At 39.8% G+C, this 20,059-nt stretch overlaps 1 protein-coding gene across 7 annotated transcripts in view; it reads left to right on the top strand.

The window, feature by feature from the left end:
* The window catches only part of EPB41L4B (erythrocyte membrane protein band 4.1 like 4B), a 169,365-nt gene that overhangs the window by 69,250 nt on the left and 80,056 nt on the right, over positions 1 to 20,059 (top strand). For 6 of the 7 annotated variants that reach the window (XR_014316967.1, XM_082754028.1, XM_082754027.1 and 3 more), the window contains exons 5-15: positions 1,337 to 1,381; positions 2,137 to 2,189; positions 7,369 to 7,489; positions 8,088 to 8,175; positions 9,207 to 9,295; positions 9,625 to 9,694; positions 9,867 to 10,036; positions 10,133 to 10,242; positions 11,441 to 11,471; positions 12,218 to 12,251; positions 13,089 to 13,156. Coding sequence is in view for 6 of the 7 variants with exons in the window: in XM_082754028.1 (XP_082610154.1) it covers positions 1,337 to 1,381; positions 2,137 to 2,189; positions 7,369 to 7,489; positions 8,088 to 8,175; positions 9,207 to 9,295; positions 9,625 to 9,694; positions 9,867 to 10,036; positions 10,133 to 10,242; positions 11,441 to 11,471; positions 12,218 to 12,251; positions 13,089 to 13,156 (879 nt within the window). In the remaining variant the exon portion in view is untranslated. Of the gene's footprint in view, positions 1 to 1,336; positions 1,382 to 2,136; positions 2,190 to 7,368; positions 7,490 to 8,087; positions 8,176 to 9,206; positions 9,296 to 9,624; positions 9,695 to 9,866; positions 10,037 to 10,132; positions 10,243 to 11,440; positions 11,472 to 12,217; positions 12,252 to 13,088; positions 13,157 to 15,676; positions 17,114 to 20,059 lie in introns of those variants that run through there. The other variant, XM_082754031.1, reaches the window with a different exon arrangement.

Below are 20,059 nucleotides of genomic sequence, written 5' to 3'. Positions count from 1 at the left end.
AACAACAGAGGAATGTGTCTGTACATGCGCGCCGTGGAGGATTTTTAAGGTATGCTGCCCTGGAATACCAACAGGTGAGGTGCAGATGCTTGTCCGTCTGCATACAGAAAAGGAGCAGAAGCCATCGCAACCAGAGCAGAGCTGCAGTGCTGCACACTGAGCTGGCGCTGATGAGAAACACTGCTCGGATTTTTCTTGCAAAATCAGATGAATTCATGGGACAGCAGATCATCAGGGAGAAACAATAGGAACAGGAAATATACTTGTTTGTCGTTAATCTACGCGTGCAAATACCCAGGTTTGGCAAGTCAGGTATTAGCCAAGTACATGAATCAGAAATGTGACACAGAGCTAATGTGGATAAATCTCATTCTGCTTTAGTGTATCACAAGAAATCTTTTTAATCTTCCTTTTCAGTTCTGTTCTCCTGTCTGTTTCCAACCATTCATTCTTCACCGCATTCACAGCACGTCCTTAGTGATGCAAAGCGCTTTGTCTTTCTAGCATCCTGTGTAAAGATAGGAGAGGTTCTCCTTTACCTGGTTGACAGCAGTGCTTCATGCCTTCTTGTCTTGCTGTGCTCATCATTGCAAGCCTCACCCTCAGTATGCAGAGCAGTGCAGAGCCTGCTTGTGCCGTCCTGTCCTGTACAGAGCTCTCGTGTGGCCTCGGGCACTTCTGCATGCCTCAGACCTCAGCTCTGAGTGGCTGTGAAACATGAAGCATGCCTAGAGCTGGAGATTAACAGGAGCTTAAAATACTACAGTTTGCAGGCTGTAAATACCTACTTGGCCTTCAAAATAAATGTGTGGGCTCCTTGGAATTCAGGTTTCTGTTATTCAGAGCTCTTCTGTCATTTAAAGTGAACATTTGGTCTCAACTTTTCCTTTAGCCCAGCTTTGATTTCTTCCATGTTCTGTATTTATGTTTGAGGAGGTAACCCCAGAAGTCTTCATGCCTTTATCTGTGTTTTGTGTCTAAATGCCATAGTTTACTTCTTGCCTGAACCAGTTCAGGAAAACATTGGATTGTCAGTAACTTTTAGGTTGCTCCTTTGTGTGCTTGGAGTGGAGCACAGTGTTTGTGACCTGGAAGTGGACGATATACTGGGCACAAGCAGTAGGTGAATAAGAGTCCCTTCTTCAAGTGTAGCAAAAGTTTAAGGAACTTTGAAGGTGGCAAGGTATGTCTGAATGATCCCAAAGGCCCTTTTGTTTAAGAGGAAAGTAATGAAAATGTTGTGACTACTCAATGAGTTGGGGTATTTTTCCAGCTTTTGGGGCTAGAAGGGTGACACTGTTATATAGTTCTGACTTTTTCAATTTTTATTTGTCAGGTACCTGTTTGTATTACAGCTCCGACAAGACATTCTTTCAGGGAAGTAAGTACCTCTTCGCTCTTGCAGCTCTAATTTAAAGTACTTATAATAGTTAATCTCTTAATGACATAAAAATTTACTTTGTGTGATCTTTTCCATTCTTTACGGGATTCATGCACAGATTATAAATGTGGTGTACAGTTCTATAAGCATTTCTTCCCTTTAGGATACAGAAACGTATGACTTTATGTAAATATAACTGAAAACTAAAATGGGTAAACACCTTCTGTGGATTGAGCAGGTGATAGAAATATATAAATAGGGCAAAGACTGTCCTGATTTTTATGACTTTAAAATGTAGCATAAGCTTGCCGTATTTTTCAGTCTGACAAGTAAACTGGAAGAGGAAAAGATGATGAAGTGCATCACTCTTTGTACAAGTGAATGCTTCAGAAAATATTTTGTATGTTTATAGTCTCACCCTGGCCAATAAATTCATATCTGATCTTTATTGTTTTTAATTAAAAATAATGAAAACCAACATGGTTGTCTCTATTAGTCAAGCTTGTTTTATAGTAGACTGTATCATGTGTTCGGCACTACTGAGACTTTACCAAATGAGAAAATAATCATATGCAAGTAAAAATTAATTTTAGATGTTTTATATCATTAATAGCCTGTGGTTTAAGAGATCTTGTGGAAGTTTGTGTGTCCCTTTCATCTGTCAGACTGCTTTTTAGCTGTTTGGCAAGAAATCACTTAGGAAAAAAAAAAACAACATTGTTTTTATAGCTTGTTTTTTCTTTTCTTTTTTAAAGACTGAAATGCCCGTATGAAACTGCTGTTGAACTAGCAGCTCTGTGTCTTCAAGGTATGCAGCCTTTTGAAAGTGATTTGCCTTAATGTATTTAAAATGTTCACCTACTGGTTTCTTCTCACACTTGGTTACTACTGTTTTCTCATTGATAATACATTGATGCCATTTCTTTATGTGAGGAGAAGAATTTCAGGGAGATGGCTTTTGTGTCTTCCCTCCACTCATAACTCCTGAACAATATATGCCATACAACATATGCCATACACATTTGACAAGGGAAAAGAGCCTCAAAAGCATGAGAGAACAAAGGTTTCATGGAAACCAGGGGCTGAGCACAGAAGGGAAACCACAAATAGCTCCCTACTGAAGGAGAAGCCACAGTGTGTGTGCAGTGTTATTTGCTGAGCCTGAAGCTGGCCCAGGAGTACACGCTTTATGGTACGCCAGCCCCTGCAGGTGTAGCCTTCAATATGGGCTTCCTTTTGTCTGGCCCATGCTTGGGAGAGATCCTAAGCAGTATGTGGAACAGGAGATGGTTGTAGCACAAGGGAGCGAAAGGCAGGTACTGGGGAGGAGAGAAGTACATGGAAGGATGAGAACTAAGGTTCATTTGAGGCAGTTTGTTTTGCAGGTAGGGAGAAAACTTGTGTAATGAAGCTTCAAGTTCATTTTTTCTAAAAGAAAGTGTCATGATCTGGATCATTCTACACTTATCAGCAGCAAAATGAACTGAAGTGAGAAATACTGTTCTTGTTCTGCTGGTGGCTGGCAATGACACATGGAGTCATGCTACTAAGAGGCAGAGTCTCTTAGTTCAACAGAGCAATGACAATGACTCTGATTCTAGATGGACTTGACAGTTAAAACTGGGAATTCATTTCCAAACAGCAACAGGTATAAATCTTGAGGCAGAAGGTTATGTCTGGCTTTCCATTTGCACCTGCCTGGGACAGCTCTGACAGCTAGGTGTGCAAAGAACTGCTGCAGGCAAACGCCATTTGTGGTTTTGAGGTGGAGAAAATCTGGAGCCTGTATTTGATTCATTGCTTCCATTTTCACAGATGAAAACAACAGTATCCTCACCCCTGGTCTAAGCAAGGACAACCAAGCAAAGAATGATAGGTTGACGCCTCAACATTTTGGATAGTAATTAACACCTGTGATTACTAAGTAAATGTAATACAATAGCCATCCATCATCCATTTGTGGAGTATAGGTATTTATAATGTCTCCAATTAGGTATAAAACCTACGACTTCTGGACACTGTATGTGGGAACATACCGGAGTTGTGATGGTATTTTTATATTTTTGTGCAATCTATTTTTGTTTTCTACTATTTTGACATCATTGCAATAATTTTTTCCAAAATTCTTTTACCTACTACAACCGATTTATTATCTCTGCTGGCTTATGCTATAATTAGCATTTTTCTGTAACATTTATTGCATTTTTATTGATGCTGGAATCTTTTAATTCAGCAGAAGAGTCTAAAGAAATGTCAAGCGCTTATTCCCTCCCCAGTAGGTTACCTTTACCCTGAACAATCCAATCTTTCTGCTTAGTTTGGCTGTCCTCAAGGTAAGGAAGAAGCTAAAAGGCTATTTAGGAATAGGTACTCTAAAACCTCTGAAAAAGAGCCCTCTTCTATTTATAGGACATCTTTCAGTTTCATTTTGTTTTCTTTATCAAGGAGATTGTTATGCTATGTTAATTCTTCCTTTGTTTCAAACAACAGTTTCGCAGGCTGGCATTTTGCATGAATCCTCTTTCAAACATAAATCATTGCTTTGTTGCCAGCCCTGTGAAGGAATTCTCTGGAAAACGACACTGATTTGCAGTATGGCATAACTTGGAAAGCAGATGCATAATCACATGCTTTAATTAGGGGTTAGCCACATAACGGTTATAAACAAAAAATACTTGAGTTATCACTGGTAGAATAAGTTTTTAACTACCTCATTAGTCTTGTACGGGTTTTGTATTTAATCAGGTATGCTTTTGAAAGTAGTAATTAAACTCAAAAGGAAAAACTTTTTTCTCAGCTTTCCAGCTTTCAATTTAGAATTGAAAGACCATCATCAGATCTCTTCATATAAACACTGTAAACTTTTTTCCCTCTGTATAAACGAATCGACAGTGTATTTACTATGAACATGTTTTTGCACTTTTCAGAAACTTCTAGAAACTTCTTTTTGAAAGTTGTCTCCAGTTCATCCAGTTATTTACTTAAGAACATGGATAGTGAATATAAACATGCCAGTCCTACGAGGAGCGGCTGAGGGAGCTGGGCTTGTTCAGCCTGGAGAAGAGGAGGCTCAGGGGCGACCTTATCGCTCTTTTTAGGTACCTCAAGGGAGGCTGTAGCGAGGTGGGGGTTGGCCTGTTCTCCCACGTGCCTGGTGACAGGACGAGGCGGAATGGGTTTAAGTTGAGCCAGGGGAGTTTTAGGCTAGATGTTAGGAAGAACTTCTTCACTGAAAGGGTTGTGAGGCATTGGAACAGGCTGCCCAGGGAAGTGGTGGAGTCACCATCCTTGGAAGTCTTCAAAAGACGTTTAGATGTAGAGCTTAGGGATATGGTTTAGTGGAGGGCTGTTAGCGTTAGGTTGGAGGTTGGACTCGATGACCTTGAGGTCTCTTCCAACCTAGAAAATTCTGTGATTCTGTGATTCTGTGATATGCTATGTAACCGCCACATCCCCAATAAAGAGAGGAAAAGAGGATGGGGCACGCCAAAGTATGATGTTCTGTCATAAAACCCCAAAGAAAGTGATGGATCCTCTGCTGTCCCCATGTTTTGAAAAATATTAGGGCTCCTGAGCCAGATGTTGGAGAATCCACCACATCTTTGGGGAGGTTATGCCAAAGATTCATTGTTCTCACTGTAAAATATTTTTACTCTTGTAAGTCAGGATGCAGTCAGGATGCCCCCTGGTACAATTCGTCTTGCCTCTTGTCTTTTCCACCTGTCTCCTGGTAAAAAGGGAGTCTGTCATCTTCATTTGCTACTCTTCAGGTGCTGGAACATAGTGATGGTCTCTTCTCTAAGCCTTCTTTTCTCCTGGCTGAACAAACACGGTTCCCTGAGTCTATCCTCATATGGCAGGCTTTCCAGTCCTCTGATCGTCCCAGTTTGGGCCTTTTTCAGCCTGCCCACACCTCTTTGGGATAGCGGGGACCAAAACTGAACACACTGCTCCAAGCGTGGCCTGACAAGTGCAGAGTGGGATAATTAAGAGTGGGACTTCACTGTCTCTGCTGGTGATGCCCGTACTGGTGCAACCCAGGGTCTCGGTGGCTTTCCTGGCAGGGGCAGCACACTGTTCACCCATACTGAGTTTAGTGTCCACCAGGACCCCAAAGTCCCTTTCCACACAGCTGCTGCCTAGCCACGCAGGCTCTTTCTTACTAGCTGTTGTTCTCAAGACCATTTCTTAGAGCTCTACAGATCAGAAGGATGACAATTCATTTGCCAGAAAATGAGTAAATAGTAAGTGTGGCTATTGAGAAACAAGGCTGGTTTTTTTTTCCTTGTTAAATGAAATAGTAACGCCTTTGCTTCCTTGCTTCTGCCTTAGCACCTCCTGGCATATTTTGTCCTACGTGCTCATGATACTTTTGAACAGTGGTTCTCATCTTTACATGTCCTCCTTATGGCATAATCAGCTTTCATTCTCAGCTTTCTCTCAGTTAAATGGTAGAGGAATCGCCCATGTTTTTCCTAGATGGTTGTCAACACATCAGACTTGGTTTCTTACTCTCTTTTTTTTTTTCCTCTTTTTTCCTTTGAAGTCCTTACTGATGTGTTTGTAGCTCCCCTCTTACATACTGGAGATTGGACTGCCAGTAATTCTTAGCACCATCTGTGTTAAATAGGCTTCCAACTTAGATAACGCAGCAGCAAAGCTGAGATATCTGATGAAGATGTATAGATAAGAATACTGGAACTAACCGTGGAAGGATACTGGTGAAAAGGAAAGGGGAAAAAAATGTGTTACAAATGAAGATCAGTGAACTCTGTTTAATATCCTCAGGAATGCTAAATGTCGAAGCCAGGGCTAAATGTTTGAGCATAGCTCGAGTACTCAAACACCTAGTACGTTTTTGATTAAGGGATCACATTTTACATGTAAATTCATATGTTTTAATGTATCCTGCTAGGTATTTTGGAAACTTAAGAAACTTTATTTCCTTTAAATATTTCAAAATCCAGAAAAGCGGCTGAATTAATGATTTATGAATCTTGGTTAGAAGTTTTTGCAAATGCTGTGTAAAACTGCCCTGGAACACTGAAAATGTTTTCTTCAAGGGCTTTCATTTCCCTCTATATTTTCCTAAAGAGGCAGAGACTTAAAAAGCACTGGTTTGGAATCACAGCAAATGTCAGGTGATGTGGTATTGCTGAAGAGTGTATTTGCCACTGATGGTTGTGTCTCAGACCTGAAGCGGTGGCATTGCAGTGTCTGTGAGGCTGAGAAGTTCCCGGAGCAAGGCATGTCTCAGGCACAACACAGCTAAGGGTACAAGTCTCTGAGATGCTTAACACCTGCATCTCCTCCTGAGCTCAGCAGAGCTTGCAAGAGTTCTGCTCCTAGAAAAAAAAACTATAGCAGGCCCTACCTAAGTAAGTAGAAAGTGATACCTCAATTATGGAGATACTTCAGCATTGCTTTCCTTAAAAATTACTTCATATGAATATTACGTCACCATCGTGGTTTAAAACAAACAAACCTTACCAGTAGTTACTTGAGAATGGGCATTGTCTTTGTGTTTGGATGGCTACCCTAATGTAACAAAGCAAGCAGCAGAATGGGGAATGTTTGGAATGAGAATTATGATGTCATTGCAGCCAGAGGAAATTTCAAAGTAACCTTTTCTGAAACAGTAGTGCATTGATTTTTTTTCTTTTAATAGAAACTTTATTTCCTTTAAATACGTAAAAATCCAGAGAAGTGGCTGCAGTTCTTAAATGTTAGAATTGCTTACCAAGAGCTTAAACTGCTCTTGTAAATAAGTTTATTTCATTTTGCTGTAAGAAGTGTTTTGAGTTTGTGGTGGGTTTTATGATTGTTTTTAATATAAAATATGTGCAAAAGTGTGTTCTTCTACAACATACTTAAACAGATGAACTATAACTATCTTTGTGGCAATTATTAAATTTAGTGTTTCTGATCATCCTGTTTTTTTCTTTTTTTTTTTTTTTTTTTTTAACTTTCCAACTGATTCATTACAGCTGAGCTGGGAGAGTGTGAACACCCAGAGCACACACCAGAACTAGTGTCTGAATTCAGGTTTGCACCAAACCAGACTGAAGCAATGGAATTTGACATTTTCCAGAAATGGAAAGAGTGCAGGTAGGGTACCTGTGTGGGAGTGGTGTCTAGCAACAGAATGTTTTATTTTCTTCCAAAGTCTACAAAGTCTACAAGTGTCCCCTTAGCAAACATAAAACAGCAGTTACGTGAGTTGAGAAGTATACTAGACAGAAACCTCCTCCCCAGAAATAATTAGTTTTTAGTTCAGGGAAGGTTGGTGGGGTTGAGGGTTTTTGTTTGTCTTTTCATTAGGTCATTTTGTAACAGTTCAAGCAGTCTTTTTTTTTTTTTTTCTTTTTTACTGTTGGAAACAATCCTTTCTCTTTCATGCACACACACAGTTCTGTGTTCAGGATAGTAGCAAAAACTTTTTCTGTGCTTTAGTAAATATGGTACATTTCAGTGATCCTGTCTTACCTGAGCTCTCATCCTTATTGGCAGTTTTAGACCTTTTTAAGTTTTTGTCTCTCTGATCTATTTTCACTTGGAGAGAAGAAGGTAAAAGCATAAGATATCCTTGAAATTCCTTTAGTGTCATTAAGATTGAAGGCTTGAAGAAAAGGAGCAGGGAAACAAATTTTAAAATCTCTAAAACAGACAAAAACTTCGTATTTTAAACTAATTTTTATATTCTTAGGGGAAAGAGCCCAGCGCAGGCTGAATTATGCTACTTGAATAAAGCAAAATGGCTAGAAATGTATGGTGTAGATATGCATGTAGTTAAGGTAAGACACATCTTGTATTTTATTTTACTAAGATGGGGCCAGAAAATTGAATGGAGATGCCGTTGGCAATCCAGGCAAAATTGTCTGAATTCAGGCAATGTCACTTAATTTAATATACTGTCAATTAACATAAGATTTTAATTACTGATTTGGGTACCAGGGGGAAAAAAATAAGCTAATAAACCAAATATAGAAGCTCAAACACGTTCCCTACTCATTCCCTAGACTCGCCTTCAGTCCAGCACTACTCTCCCTTCTTCCTAGCATCAACTCCCCCTTTTTCCTGCAGGTTACACTCAGTCCCTCCCAAGGCAAGCCATAAGGTTGGGGGTCATCTGCATAACAGTTTATTTGTGCTGCTTATTATTTCTTTCTCACTTCTCTTTGCTGAGCTGTGCTTGTTACTGCTGCGTGGGTTGCCCACAGGCTTATGTTCCCTCAAGGCCATCCCTACCCCGGGGGGTTCTCTGTGGGCTGCAGTCCCTGGGGGCTATCCCTTCTCCAGCGTGAGGTGCCTGTGGGCCACAGCTCCTCAGGGTTAGACCTGCCCTGGTGTGGATCACTTATAGGCCATAGTTTCTCAGCAGTGTCCCTGCCAAGGTATGAAGTGGCCGTGGGCCCTCAGATGTACCATAGGCCCTCCTGTGTGGACAGGCTCTTCCCAGGAGTGCATCTCCAGTCATGTCCCTTTCGACATGTCTTTTCCCATGTTCCTCAAATTTTCCCTTTTATGCCAACTTCCCCTGGCAGCTACAGCTTGCTCTTAAACATGTGGGAGCTGTTTAAGAGCTCCTTGGGTATCAAAGCTGTCTGAGGCAGCACAAGGCCTCCTCTCACAAAGGGTGCCCTGCAGCTGTCTGCTGCCAAAGCTCTCTGGTTTACGCCTGACACAGTTGTGTATTCTTCTGCTCTGTAACATTAAAAAATGCAAACTTAATTATAAAGTTTAAAACCTCTGAATTTTGATACACTATATAGAAGATTTACACTACTAACTGCATATTGATTATTGATTCTGTGCTTGCTTGTAGGGAAGAGATGGTTGTGAATATGCTCTTGGACTGACGCCAACAGGCATATTGATCTTTGAAGGAGCAAATAAAATAGGCCTGTTCTTTTGGTAATCTGCTTTTGTTTTATATTCCTCTCTGTTAAAATGTTGTAATTCTTCTTTACATAAAGAGGTCTTGACTATATTTTGTAATGAAGATTGAATCTACAAGTTGAAAATAGATCAGAAGTTAAATTGGCCTGGTTAGAAGTACAACTAGCAAATAATGTGAAATACTTGTTAAAATATAGTTGCATTTCCAGGGCTTCATAACAAAAGCATTGTTTTATTCTGAGGTGTTTCAGGATTGCAAATCCCTCACAGAGTTTGGGGGATTGTCATAGATTACAAAATTATATTTTTTCCATTAATTTTCTGTTTGTTTCCTGTGTGTTTAGGCCTAAAATCACAAAAATGGACTTTAAAAAGAGCAAACTAACACTTGTGGTTGTAGAAGATGATGAACAGGTAAATTTCTTCACTTTCTTTGGCCTGATCCAACAACGTGCAGAGAGTGCTTGGACTGATAAGAACACAAGGGAGGCTCAGCACACTGTTGGACCAGGCTGCATTTCTCTTACCACAAGCAGTAACTAATATCATGCATGCCAACTTCCAAAGCTTTTGTTTCTGCATTTAGGGCAGAGAGCAAGAGCACACATTTGTTTTCCGGTTAGACAGTGCCAAAACGTGCAAACATTTGTGGAAGTGTGCAGTGGAGCACCATGCTTTCTTCAGACTACGAGCCCCAGCAAATAGTAAATCTAGTAGATCTGACTTCATAAGGCTGGGATCACGCTTCAGATTCAGGTATTTAGCAAAGTAACAACAAGATACTTGTTTTACAGAGGAGCAGGTACGGCATCCAGCAAAAGGCAGCAGTTAACTTTATTTTTGTATTTTAAGTGGGCGGACGGAGTATCAAGCCACACATGGGACAAGGTTACGCAGAACTAGCACGTTTGAAAGACGGCCCAGCAAGCGATACCCTTCTCGAAGGCATTCAACGTTTAAAGGCAAGTGTAGATGTGTTTGCTGAAATTGCAGGTGTTAATTCATGATACAAATGTCATATTACAGCCATAAAATCTGCATCAAAATATAAACAGAAAAACACAATGTCAGACCACTTAAAAATCAGAACTGACATGTTTTTTCCTCCCCGGTCAGAGTCTGTCATTCATATCTACTGGTTTTAATCTCTGACTATGCTTAATTCTTCTATTCCCCCATCTTTGGAGAATGAGGTATCTGTGGTTCCTTTTGTTGCTCAGTAGAGGAGAGAGGAAAGGTTGCATCAAACTCAAATGAGAGAAAGCGTGTAACATGCTAACGTGCTCTTTGGAAAAGTGTACTTGTCATCAAGGGTGGAGTGGTGTCCAAAAGTCTCACTGACTTGCTTATCTAGCCAGACGGTTTTAGGGTTTTTGAGTTTCACTGTGTTTTGCTGACTCTACATGATCTGTTTGTTTTTTCTGGGGGTGGGGGCCGTCCTTTGGGGACCCAGGAGTTGGACTCGATCCTTGTGGATCCCTTCCAACTTGATTATTGTACAATTCTATGATTCCAGACCCTGAACTTAACCACCTTTCACTGGGACTTGAAGCATGCTGAATTTGAATGCAATGACAAGAAATTGATTTCTCTTTATGGCTCTGTCATTTTTACATCATAGCTTAAGATGAGATTTTTATTCTTTGTAGAAAAACCTAGGAAGGAGCACTGCAAGACATCCCTCTCTAAATTACTTTAGGCTGGAGGTATAGTTGCTGTTTGGAGCAGAGTGAGCTGATAGTCCCTTGGGATGTCTTTGGATTCCTATGCGTTCCTAGAATATGAACCTCAGTTCAATTAAAAGTCCTTGTGGTATTACGGGGGCATGTTTACTTCCTCCTCATGTACAAAGGCAGGGAGAAAGGACAGCAAGCATGAATGCTTTCTAGAGGCTACCAGCTCCTCCCTTCCGCGTTATTATGTCTCTATTTTAAGGCCTTACAAACTTACTGAATTTGTGAGATGGTTTTATTTGTTACATGAGAGTCAATTATGTGGTACATGTGGATGGTTTCATAACTGTTCTGGGTTCTTACAAATTCATGCAAATGTCTGTACGAGTATTCCCTTAAGCTGTAGTGTGACATCGCAATGACAATAGCTGTAAAATGACTGATGTTTCACATGCCTTACATTTTTTTTGTTTGTTTGATTTTTAAGCAAACAATCCTGTGAAAGCAGCACAACTGTGGTAAGTAACTGTCCAGGTTCTCTTTACCTATCAGTTGCTGTTGCCAGGCAAAAAAAGATTCTAAACACCATTTCTACGTAAGGATTTATTGACACAAATTCCCTGGTGTAGGATGAATTGCTTGGGGATCTGTCATTATGCAGCACCAGATTCTCCTTGGGGACTGCCTCGGAGACTTTAAGCACTTCCATGTTTTTTATTTATTTTTTCCTTTTGTGTTTGAGATCAGATTAAAGTAAAGCGTATTTCCTTTCTGCTTATTATTACATTATGCTAAGTTATCTGGCATTACTTGTTCCTGCTTCATGAATGTAAAATGAAGAACAGAGTTTTGCAGCATAATTGCTGTGGCTTATATCTTGGACTAACTATTGTTTGTTAGTAAGTTAGTTTGTTATTGTTAGTAAGGACCATTATGTCCTTAAGTGTGTGGATTTTACTTAACTGTAATGCTTCCTTGAAGCATAGAACCCTGACGTATGGGAAACTGACCTGGAAGTTTTGATAAAAATTCATAATTTGTTAGTGCAAGTAAACTGTTTTGGCTGCACAATTGAGTTAAATACGAATAAGAATAATGCTTCTTCTTATAACTGACAGATCTTAAGCAGACCTAGCAGAATTCAGCCAGGAATGGATCTTCCATTGGACATTTTTTTTTTAGTACTAATCTAAAAGGCATTTGTTTTGTATATCTTTGGGTTTTGTCAGTCTTGATTACATAAGTTATTTTTTCCTTCCCTTAGTGCTAAAAATACTCCTGAAGTTCATAATTACCAGGTAAGCATAACAATTTTGGAGGAGAATATTAAGTTGTAGTTCTCTTATTTAGGGAAAAATATTTCTTCCATCTGTAATTAGGGCAAGCATCCCGCTCCCCTTTCCTTCCTCTGGGGTGAGTTCAGAAACAAGCAGCATCAGACTGGGGGGGAGTTCAGGGGCAAGTGAAGTGGGCTGTTCTGCTTTGCGTCCCCTGTGTGCTTGGATGCTCTGCTAGCTGAATACACTCCACTGGCCACCCTCTTTCCCTTTGCTTTCTGTGAAATCACAGGTTAGAGCCTATGGGACTGTGCATGTGGTGGACCCCAAGAGACTGCTCTGTGAGCAACACTTTTGTGGAGAGCAGCATCTCACACTGGAGGAGCCCTCACAAGCTCAGAGTTGTGATTATCTTCACCATAGCAACACCTAAAAGAGTTCATTGCTGGTCAATTGTTTGTGGCGTGTTTTTGTTGGATATGAGAGAGAAATGCTGTCACCAAAGATTGGTGACCTTCTGAAGGCAGCTGCCATAATAACCTTTCTCACTCACCACCTTTGATTAAAGATGACATTCCTCTGGTGTGCTTTTTATGAGAAGCGCTAGATGTGTCAGGTTATCTCTCAAACAGAAAAGCAATTTTCTCTGCGTTTGTCCATGAACGTGTCCTAATGAGCAAGCTCATCACTAAGAGGTCTCACGTATATGCCAAATGGCATGGGAGAAGGTCTGAAACAGTGGGGCTTACAGGGCTCACAGGTAGCGTGTTCCTCGTGGCTCCAGGAAAATAAAAAGTTGAAATTACTAAGGAGTTCTTATATGATTTCATTAACCAGGTTTAATGTTTTCCCTTGCAGCCACAGTATCATCCTAATATACATCCTGCTCAGCCACACTGGCATCCACACACCCCTGTGAATGTAAGGTAAGCAAGCCTCACTTCATGGAAAAGATTATTACTTCTTAATTTATCTCAATCTGTTGATATGAAGCTTTGGTGAGCATATCAGGTGATTTTCTGCACATGAAAAGCAAACAGAAGTTAGAAAGGTGATTGAGTGAACAGATTCTTGCATTACAGCACTTCTTTCATCTTTTGCAAGAAATGTATTATGGAGAAATAAAGTGTACATTGAATAATGTATCAGGCACTTTACAGATAACTGGTGGAATTACTTAGAACATGTATTTTTTGAGAATTATTTGACACAAATATTCCTGTTCATGTTGTTGTGCTGTTTTGATAGTTTAGTAACAAGAGAAATGAAGTGAAAATAAATTTTTGGAAGAAATTCAATCCAATGAGTTTGGTGGAATGGGCAGGTGAAGGCACACACCTGATGGTGGATATGTGACTGCGCATGTATGTGTGATAGCTGCTATTTTATCCTAATAGAAAGAAACTTTCTTACATTGTTCAGGTTTTTAGGTAAATAATTAATTGTCTTGACCAAAAAAGCCTTAATCTTCATTTCTATTCATTTTACATTTTAATCTTACATGCTTACATCAGAACTGCTATGTTTTGTTCTTAGTGTGAGTGACTCTGGAGGTAAAGATAGGCTTAAAATGGATGAAAAGACAATTTGGCCTCAGTTTGAGAATCAGGAAAGGGGCAGATATTTTAATAGAAGTACTGATTAGGCAGAGAAGCACTCATTGTCATCTCAGAATTCCTCACATAAAGCAGTAAATCAGATATTAAAATTGTTAGAAACAGAAGAATGTTTAAATCAGATAATTAACTTTGCCTGTACTTCATGTTCAAGGTTTTTCCTGGTTTTAAGGTTTACATGTCCATTTTTTGTCATTTAAAATTTCCAATTTCAAATTACCCACGATCAACTGCTGATGGAGGTTAATGATTTTAAAGTCATTTGAGGTTATGCTGAATTTTTTTCTAAAGATTTTTTTCACGTAAGACACATTTTAAAGCAAAATAGTTCACCCTGGAGCAGAGTGATATTGAAATAAGCACAATAACGTATTGTGAAGTGTATAGACAATCTCCCACTTCAGCTGCCTGGACAAAGATTAAGGCCAGTGAAATATGAACAATGGCTCTTTTATAGCTAGGCTTGTAAGTCTAAAAAACATACTTAAAAGCCGTCCTGCAAACTCAGGAGAAAAGGTGCTTCGAATTTTTGTTCCAGTCAGGTAAAAGTGTTTAAACATGTGGTTAAAGTGGAAGCTTTAAGTTATTTTATCTCAGAGTCAAAGTAGTGGAGCTGCACGTCTAACATCAGGAGTAGCTTGATTTCACAATACTTAATCTGACTCTGAATTTGAGATTAAGCTACAGATGCATGAGATTTTTTTCTGCTGGTCCTGCAAATCTAGAATGGACCATGGGTTGAAACGAAGTTATAAATGCGCAATACCATGTTTATATATTTATATGGATTTATATATATAACAATGTTTACACATATTTTTATAAAGCATTTGTTTAATAACTTGTGGAATTATGTTTCAGTTTTCATAGTTTTAAGAGTAAAATCCTTTCAGTTAAGTGATTTGGTTGCAGTTAACAATATTCCATCTTGCAAGAAAATTCATTCAATTTAATAATTGTTATAACAGAACTTTAGAATACCTTAAAAACAGGTAAAAGAAAAGCCTGGCTCTATTTCTGCTACGTTTAAAAACAAAACAAAACAACAACAACAAAACTAAGAAGTGCAACTTCAGTTTGGTAGTAAGAGAATCTTAAATATTGTGATTTCCTACATCCTGCTCAGAATAGTGGTTTTTTGTTTGCTTTTCAAAATGATCCAGGAGGGACTGTAAGATTAGTTGGGGTTAATATCTCTAAGTATCAATAGGTAATGAACAAATAAGGAAAAAGAAATCATAGCATTTTGCAAGTTTCAGTACATAGTCATAGAGAAAAGGCTGTACTACCTAAAGACGCCAGGCACTACCTTTAGGCTCTTAACAGAACAAAGCTGTAATGTGCAGGCTACTTCCGTGTAATTAACTGCACCAGTGTTGAGTGGATGGAAGTATGTACATAAGAACAATTTTCATTCTTGATAGGATTGTCTTAGTTTTTCAGTCCTCAGGGATATATTTTAATGAGGTCAACTTTTTGCAGGATATATTTCATTTTACTTGTTTGTTGTACTCATTTAGTTTTCCTATGGCCTTCTCCTCCCTCTGGGATTCAGGAGCATTGATGCCTGACGCTTGTCTATAATACTTGAGAGAGGTTTTAAATGGCTGAGCCCTGCTTCAAAGCCTTCTGAAATGAATTTGATATTCCTGGTTGTTTCAGTAGGTTTTTACCAGTCCTATAGGCCTGTCACCAGTTCCTTCCTTTCGTGATAGCCGTCCATCACAACGTATGCATGCTTAGCACTTGCTGGATGAGCTCATGTTACTGTGTAGCACTCATAAGTTTGCTTCCATCTCTCACTAACCAATAACTGTGCAAATGGTACAGGCCACCCTATCATGATGACAGGCCATATTGGAAACCCCCCACAAGTGGAGAGGACAGCAGTTTACGATATATCCAAGAACAGAACCAGAAGAATTTAGGAGAAGTCCAAAGTATGGTGTACCAAGATAAACTCATGACGACTCTCTGAAAAAGTCACCTTCATTTCATCTGCCATCTTAGACGATCATTGCATTCCATGGTCCTTGTCTGTCTGCAGTCCGTTCAAAGTGTATTGTGCATAAAGTGTGTGTCTTTATATGTACATCCATCCTTGTTTGGTGTTCATGGACAGTCTTGGGAAAAGTATTTTTCGTATCTTTGTTAACAAACAAAAAAAAAAATCTTGAAAAACCTTTTGTGAAAGTTGGTAAGAGTTTTCAGTGTCCCCGGATCAGAAATATTTCTGGGGATATCCATTCTTCCATGCTTTGTGAATCTGTGATCCTCTGCCTGCTGTTGAAGGTCAGCCATTCATCGTGCCTTAATTATTTTTGTTATCTTGTTTCTTTTGAGTCAAATTCATAAATGAAGTTTGAAAAACATTTTTATACTTGATGTGCAAATAAGAGGTTGGAGGGTAAAAAAAGAAAAACAACAGAATTCACATTTCCAAATGGCTTAAGGACCACCAACAAAGGGAGCCTACTGAGGTAGTCATAGGTTTGGGTGTCTTTTGTTTTTAATTTTTGCGTTCTGCAGCAGAATTAGAGGTGCTTGCCTAACTTCGAAAACGACCATAGGGAAAGAACCCTATAATAAACTTTCTGGAATACTTGTGTCACTTTTTGACTTAGTGATTATGTTAATAGCTTCCCCCAAAACCATACCTGCTGCTATAAATGCAAGAATGTTAAAACGGATCCTTGCTAAAAGGGTGCTGCTGTCTCGTTATTTTTAATGTGATTATGGAAGTCATCTATACCATTGCGTAAAACTACTTACCAATAACTTTTCTCTGAGTGGACTCAAAAACACAGCTCATAATTCATATACTACAAGACAAGGACGATCCAGTCCTTGAATAGCTCTATTTTTTTAAGTTAGACATTTGGAAAGTTGAATATATATTTTACAGACCTAGCTTTTTAAATAGGTTGGCTGGTTGTTATGTTGATCAGTGGCGATTTCTTTTTTTTAAACTGGGAATCATAGTGCCATCTTCATTAATGTGTTTGTTTTAATTTGGCCTTACATCTGTGGTCTCTCTGAAGTTGTTGGAACAAATAAATCTTTATTTGGGATATTTTAAAATGAAGTAGTTTTTAAACTTGATTTTGATAAATATAAATTTATAAACAGCTATAACCATGAATTTTTTTTCAGAGCAAATTTGATAGTGTATACTTTTTTTTGTAAAGTACATTTGTTTACAAATGCTATCTTTTAATATTTGTTTTGATCTTTACTGTATGTGCTAAGTACAAATAAAAATTCTCAATCTTCTTGGTTTGGTTATGATGCATTATTTATTTTTGAAAGATTTTGGGGGAGGGTGCACAGATGCAATACACTACCAATTTGTACCTGTTTTGCCCTGGAATCACTAATGCTGCGCTTGTAGCGTCTGCATCGCTACAGATAACGTCTGTGCTACTAATGTTGGGGAGGAAAACAAGAAAGCAATTGTGCACCGAGATGTGAAAATGCCACAGTAAGCCTAAGGTGGGTAATCACAGAGGCTGCCTTCAGTTTCCTGAGGTCAGCCTTCCTCTCTGTCACCAGCATTTTATTTGAGAAAGGAAGCAAGAGAAACTTTGCTGGAGCCATTGGAACAAGAGCCTGGTTTAGCAGCTCTGAATGTCTGAATGCCCTCTGGAGGTTTTTGGTAGTGTTTTTTGTTTTGTTTTGTTTTTGTTTGAATACTCACGTTAGTTAGGTGGAGTATTTATTGCTTCATGATTCACACACCTACATTCGTAATGCACTATTGTTTTTGTCAAATAACTTCATTTGCTTCTGTGTGCTTTGTTGTCAGTGTTCCTCCTCATTGTGCGTTATCTGTGGTTTGGCTTATTGCTGAAGGTGCACTGATCTCCCTGAGAGATCTGAAGGAAAACCAGCTCAGAGCCTGATCAGTCTTCAAGCGTTAAAATGCCTCGTGCAGGAGGTCTGCACATGGGTGAAGAGCATCCTGTGGGACCTGTGTTCTGCAGTTTGTGCATGTCACCTTGAGGGAAGCACTGTCCTACTGCTTCTCTGGAGAAGGAGCTCGTGTGCTCACTCCCCTTGTACTTTTCTATTCCACATCCTCCTTGCTGTCTGCAGAAATCTGCAACAGCAATGTCACCGAGCGTTCAGATAGGTAAGGACAGCTCAGATTCACTCTCCTTCCTTGCTGTTGTCATAGTTGGCTTCTTGCAACAAGTGGGCTGAGATGTGGCTGGGACAAGGTAGCATTTCTGGCTGTCTCCTCTCCGACCCCAGGCATTGCTCTGACTTGTGCAGCTTACATCTGGACAAGGGTGGAGCTGGGTGCTCCTGCAGTGAACTCGGTGGTACAAATGAGTTGCTTTAAATCTAAAACAACCTAGAAGCTCTTTTCTTCCCCCCCTTCTAAAACGAGCACGCTTGGTACTTACAAAGTATGTTTTTGAACCAGTGACTAATGTGGCTCTTGTGATTTCAGGAACGCAGTGTTTGTTGGAAGCAAGGCAAACCTCTTTGAAGGTGAAAACCAAATTGCGTGGGGAAAGGGGAGAGAGTAGAAGGGTGGAAAATGTTTGGTAAGCTCAGCTGTTAAATGTAGTAGCACCTTTTGTTGACAATAAGACTGGGAAAACCCTGGTGGTGTAAATCAATAACTTCATCTTAGATTAATGCTGCTACAGGATGCCACTGGTAGTTTATAGATGCACAAACTCAGTACAGAGACTTGACAGCCCTGGTAGGTGAGTGGTTTTCCATTGTGCTGATTTATTTTAACTAGTGGTTTCTCATGAGGAAATGCCACGTGATTTTTACTTTGTACAAAAGAGCACGTTATACAGGCCCAGGGAAATCAACAAATTCTGTATGTACTGTAAATATACGGGGAAATTGCTTCATGCGCTGCCTGAAGGAAGTACCACTGCACGAATCCAAACGAAGCACGTTCTCAGGAGTACGTGCAGAATTCCCCCGCCCAGTTCTGAAGTCTGTTCCTTGTGCAAGTTTCAAACCTTTTCTTTTTTTTTTTTTTTTACAAGTCCAGTGTACACTGAAACTCTTCTGTAATCTGATTACAGGTGATAAACACCATCCTCCTGTCATCTAAGGGAGGGAAGCTACGTGAGTACAGTGCTAGGCGCTGGAGAAATGGCACTGCTCTGTAGTGTGGTGTGTGCCGGGATGCAGAATTGCTTTATTCATCCTGTCTGAGGGTTCCTGGGATCATCTCTGTGCATGCATGTCTCCTGCATTACCAAGGCTGGAACCCAGCTCTTCCCCAGTGTAGCTCAGGGCCAGCTCCACTTTGTGTATTTTGTTTTAAAGTGGTTTTTGTTTGTTTGTTTGTTTGTTTTTCACTAATTGTAACTCTGTAATCCTACATGCCCTGCCCCAGCAGCTGAGGGGGGAACTGAAAAGCTGACAACACCACATCTGTAACCTGGGCTGAAATACATCCCTCTTCAGCCCCAGCCAGGCCCTGGCATGCAAACTAATGACTAACATTGAGTGCTGAAATACAATACTGAAAGTGACAACGGTTTTGAATTGTTTTAGCGTGGGTTTTTCCCTCAAACTTTCATTTTCAGCTATTTTTCTCCAGCTGATGTGAGTCACGGGCAAAATGAACAAAGGGATCAGTTTTTGTAATGTATTGCCAAAGCGGGCAATGTGGGGGTTGCACATTTAAGGAAAAGACTCAGTGCGTCCTTCTGGAACATTTTGTCAGTGAACCCGTGTGCAGATTGACCAAAACAAGGATTTCCTGCTCATTTTGTGGACAGAAACAAAGCATATATTATGGCCTTGTGATGTAAAATGTCATTTTTCCTTCGTGCTGGATGAGTGTTGCAGAAGATCTCTCCTCAGCCTGCGAGAGAAATAATATTAGAGCTTGCAACTGATTTTGAAAATGGACCTTCCACTGCTGACGAGGAATGAGTTGGGGAACTTCTAAGACAGGGAAAAAAAATGAAGATAAGTGTATCACTTGCTTCTCAGGCGTCAAAGCTGTCTAGATGGAGACCTGCGGGGAAGGAGCATGACAATTCAGTGTTGCTGTCATCTGTTCTCAGAGGTTTCCCACCAGTTTGTGTATCAAGTAGGCAGGCTACAGCTACCGACCTTGAAGGGGAGAAGAAGGCACATCCATCTCACCTGACACACCAGATCTCTGGACAGATAAGTGCTTTCCCTCTTACCCTGGCAAAGGAGAACTGAGAAAAGCAGTCCAACTCT

Source organism: Aythya marila (assembly GCF_965140915.1).
Source record: "Aythya marila genome assembly, chromosome: 2".
NCBI classification, from domain to species: Eukaryota; Metazoa; Chordata; class Aves; order Anseriformes; family Anatidae; genus Aythya; species Aythya marila.
The sequence above is the reverse complement of the archived record's forward strand: the minus strand, read 5'-3'. Positions and strand labels throughout refer to the sequence as shown.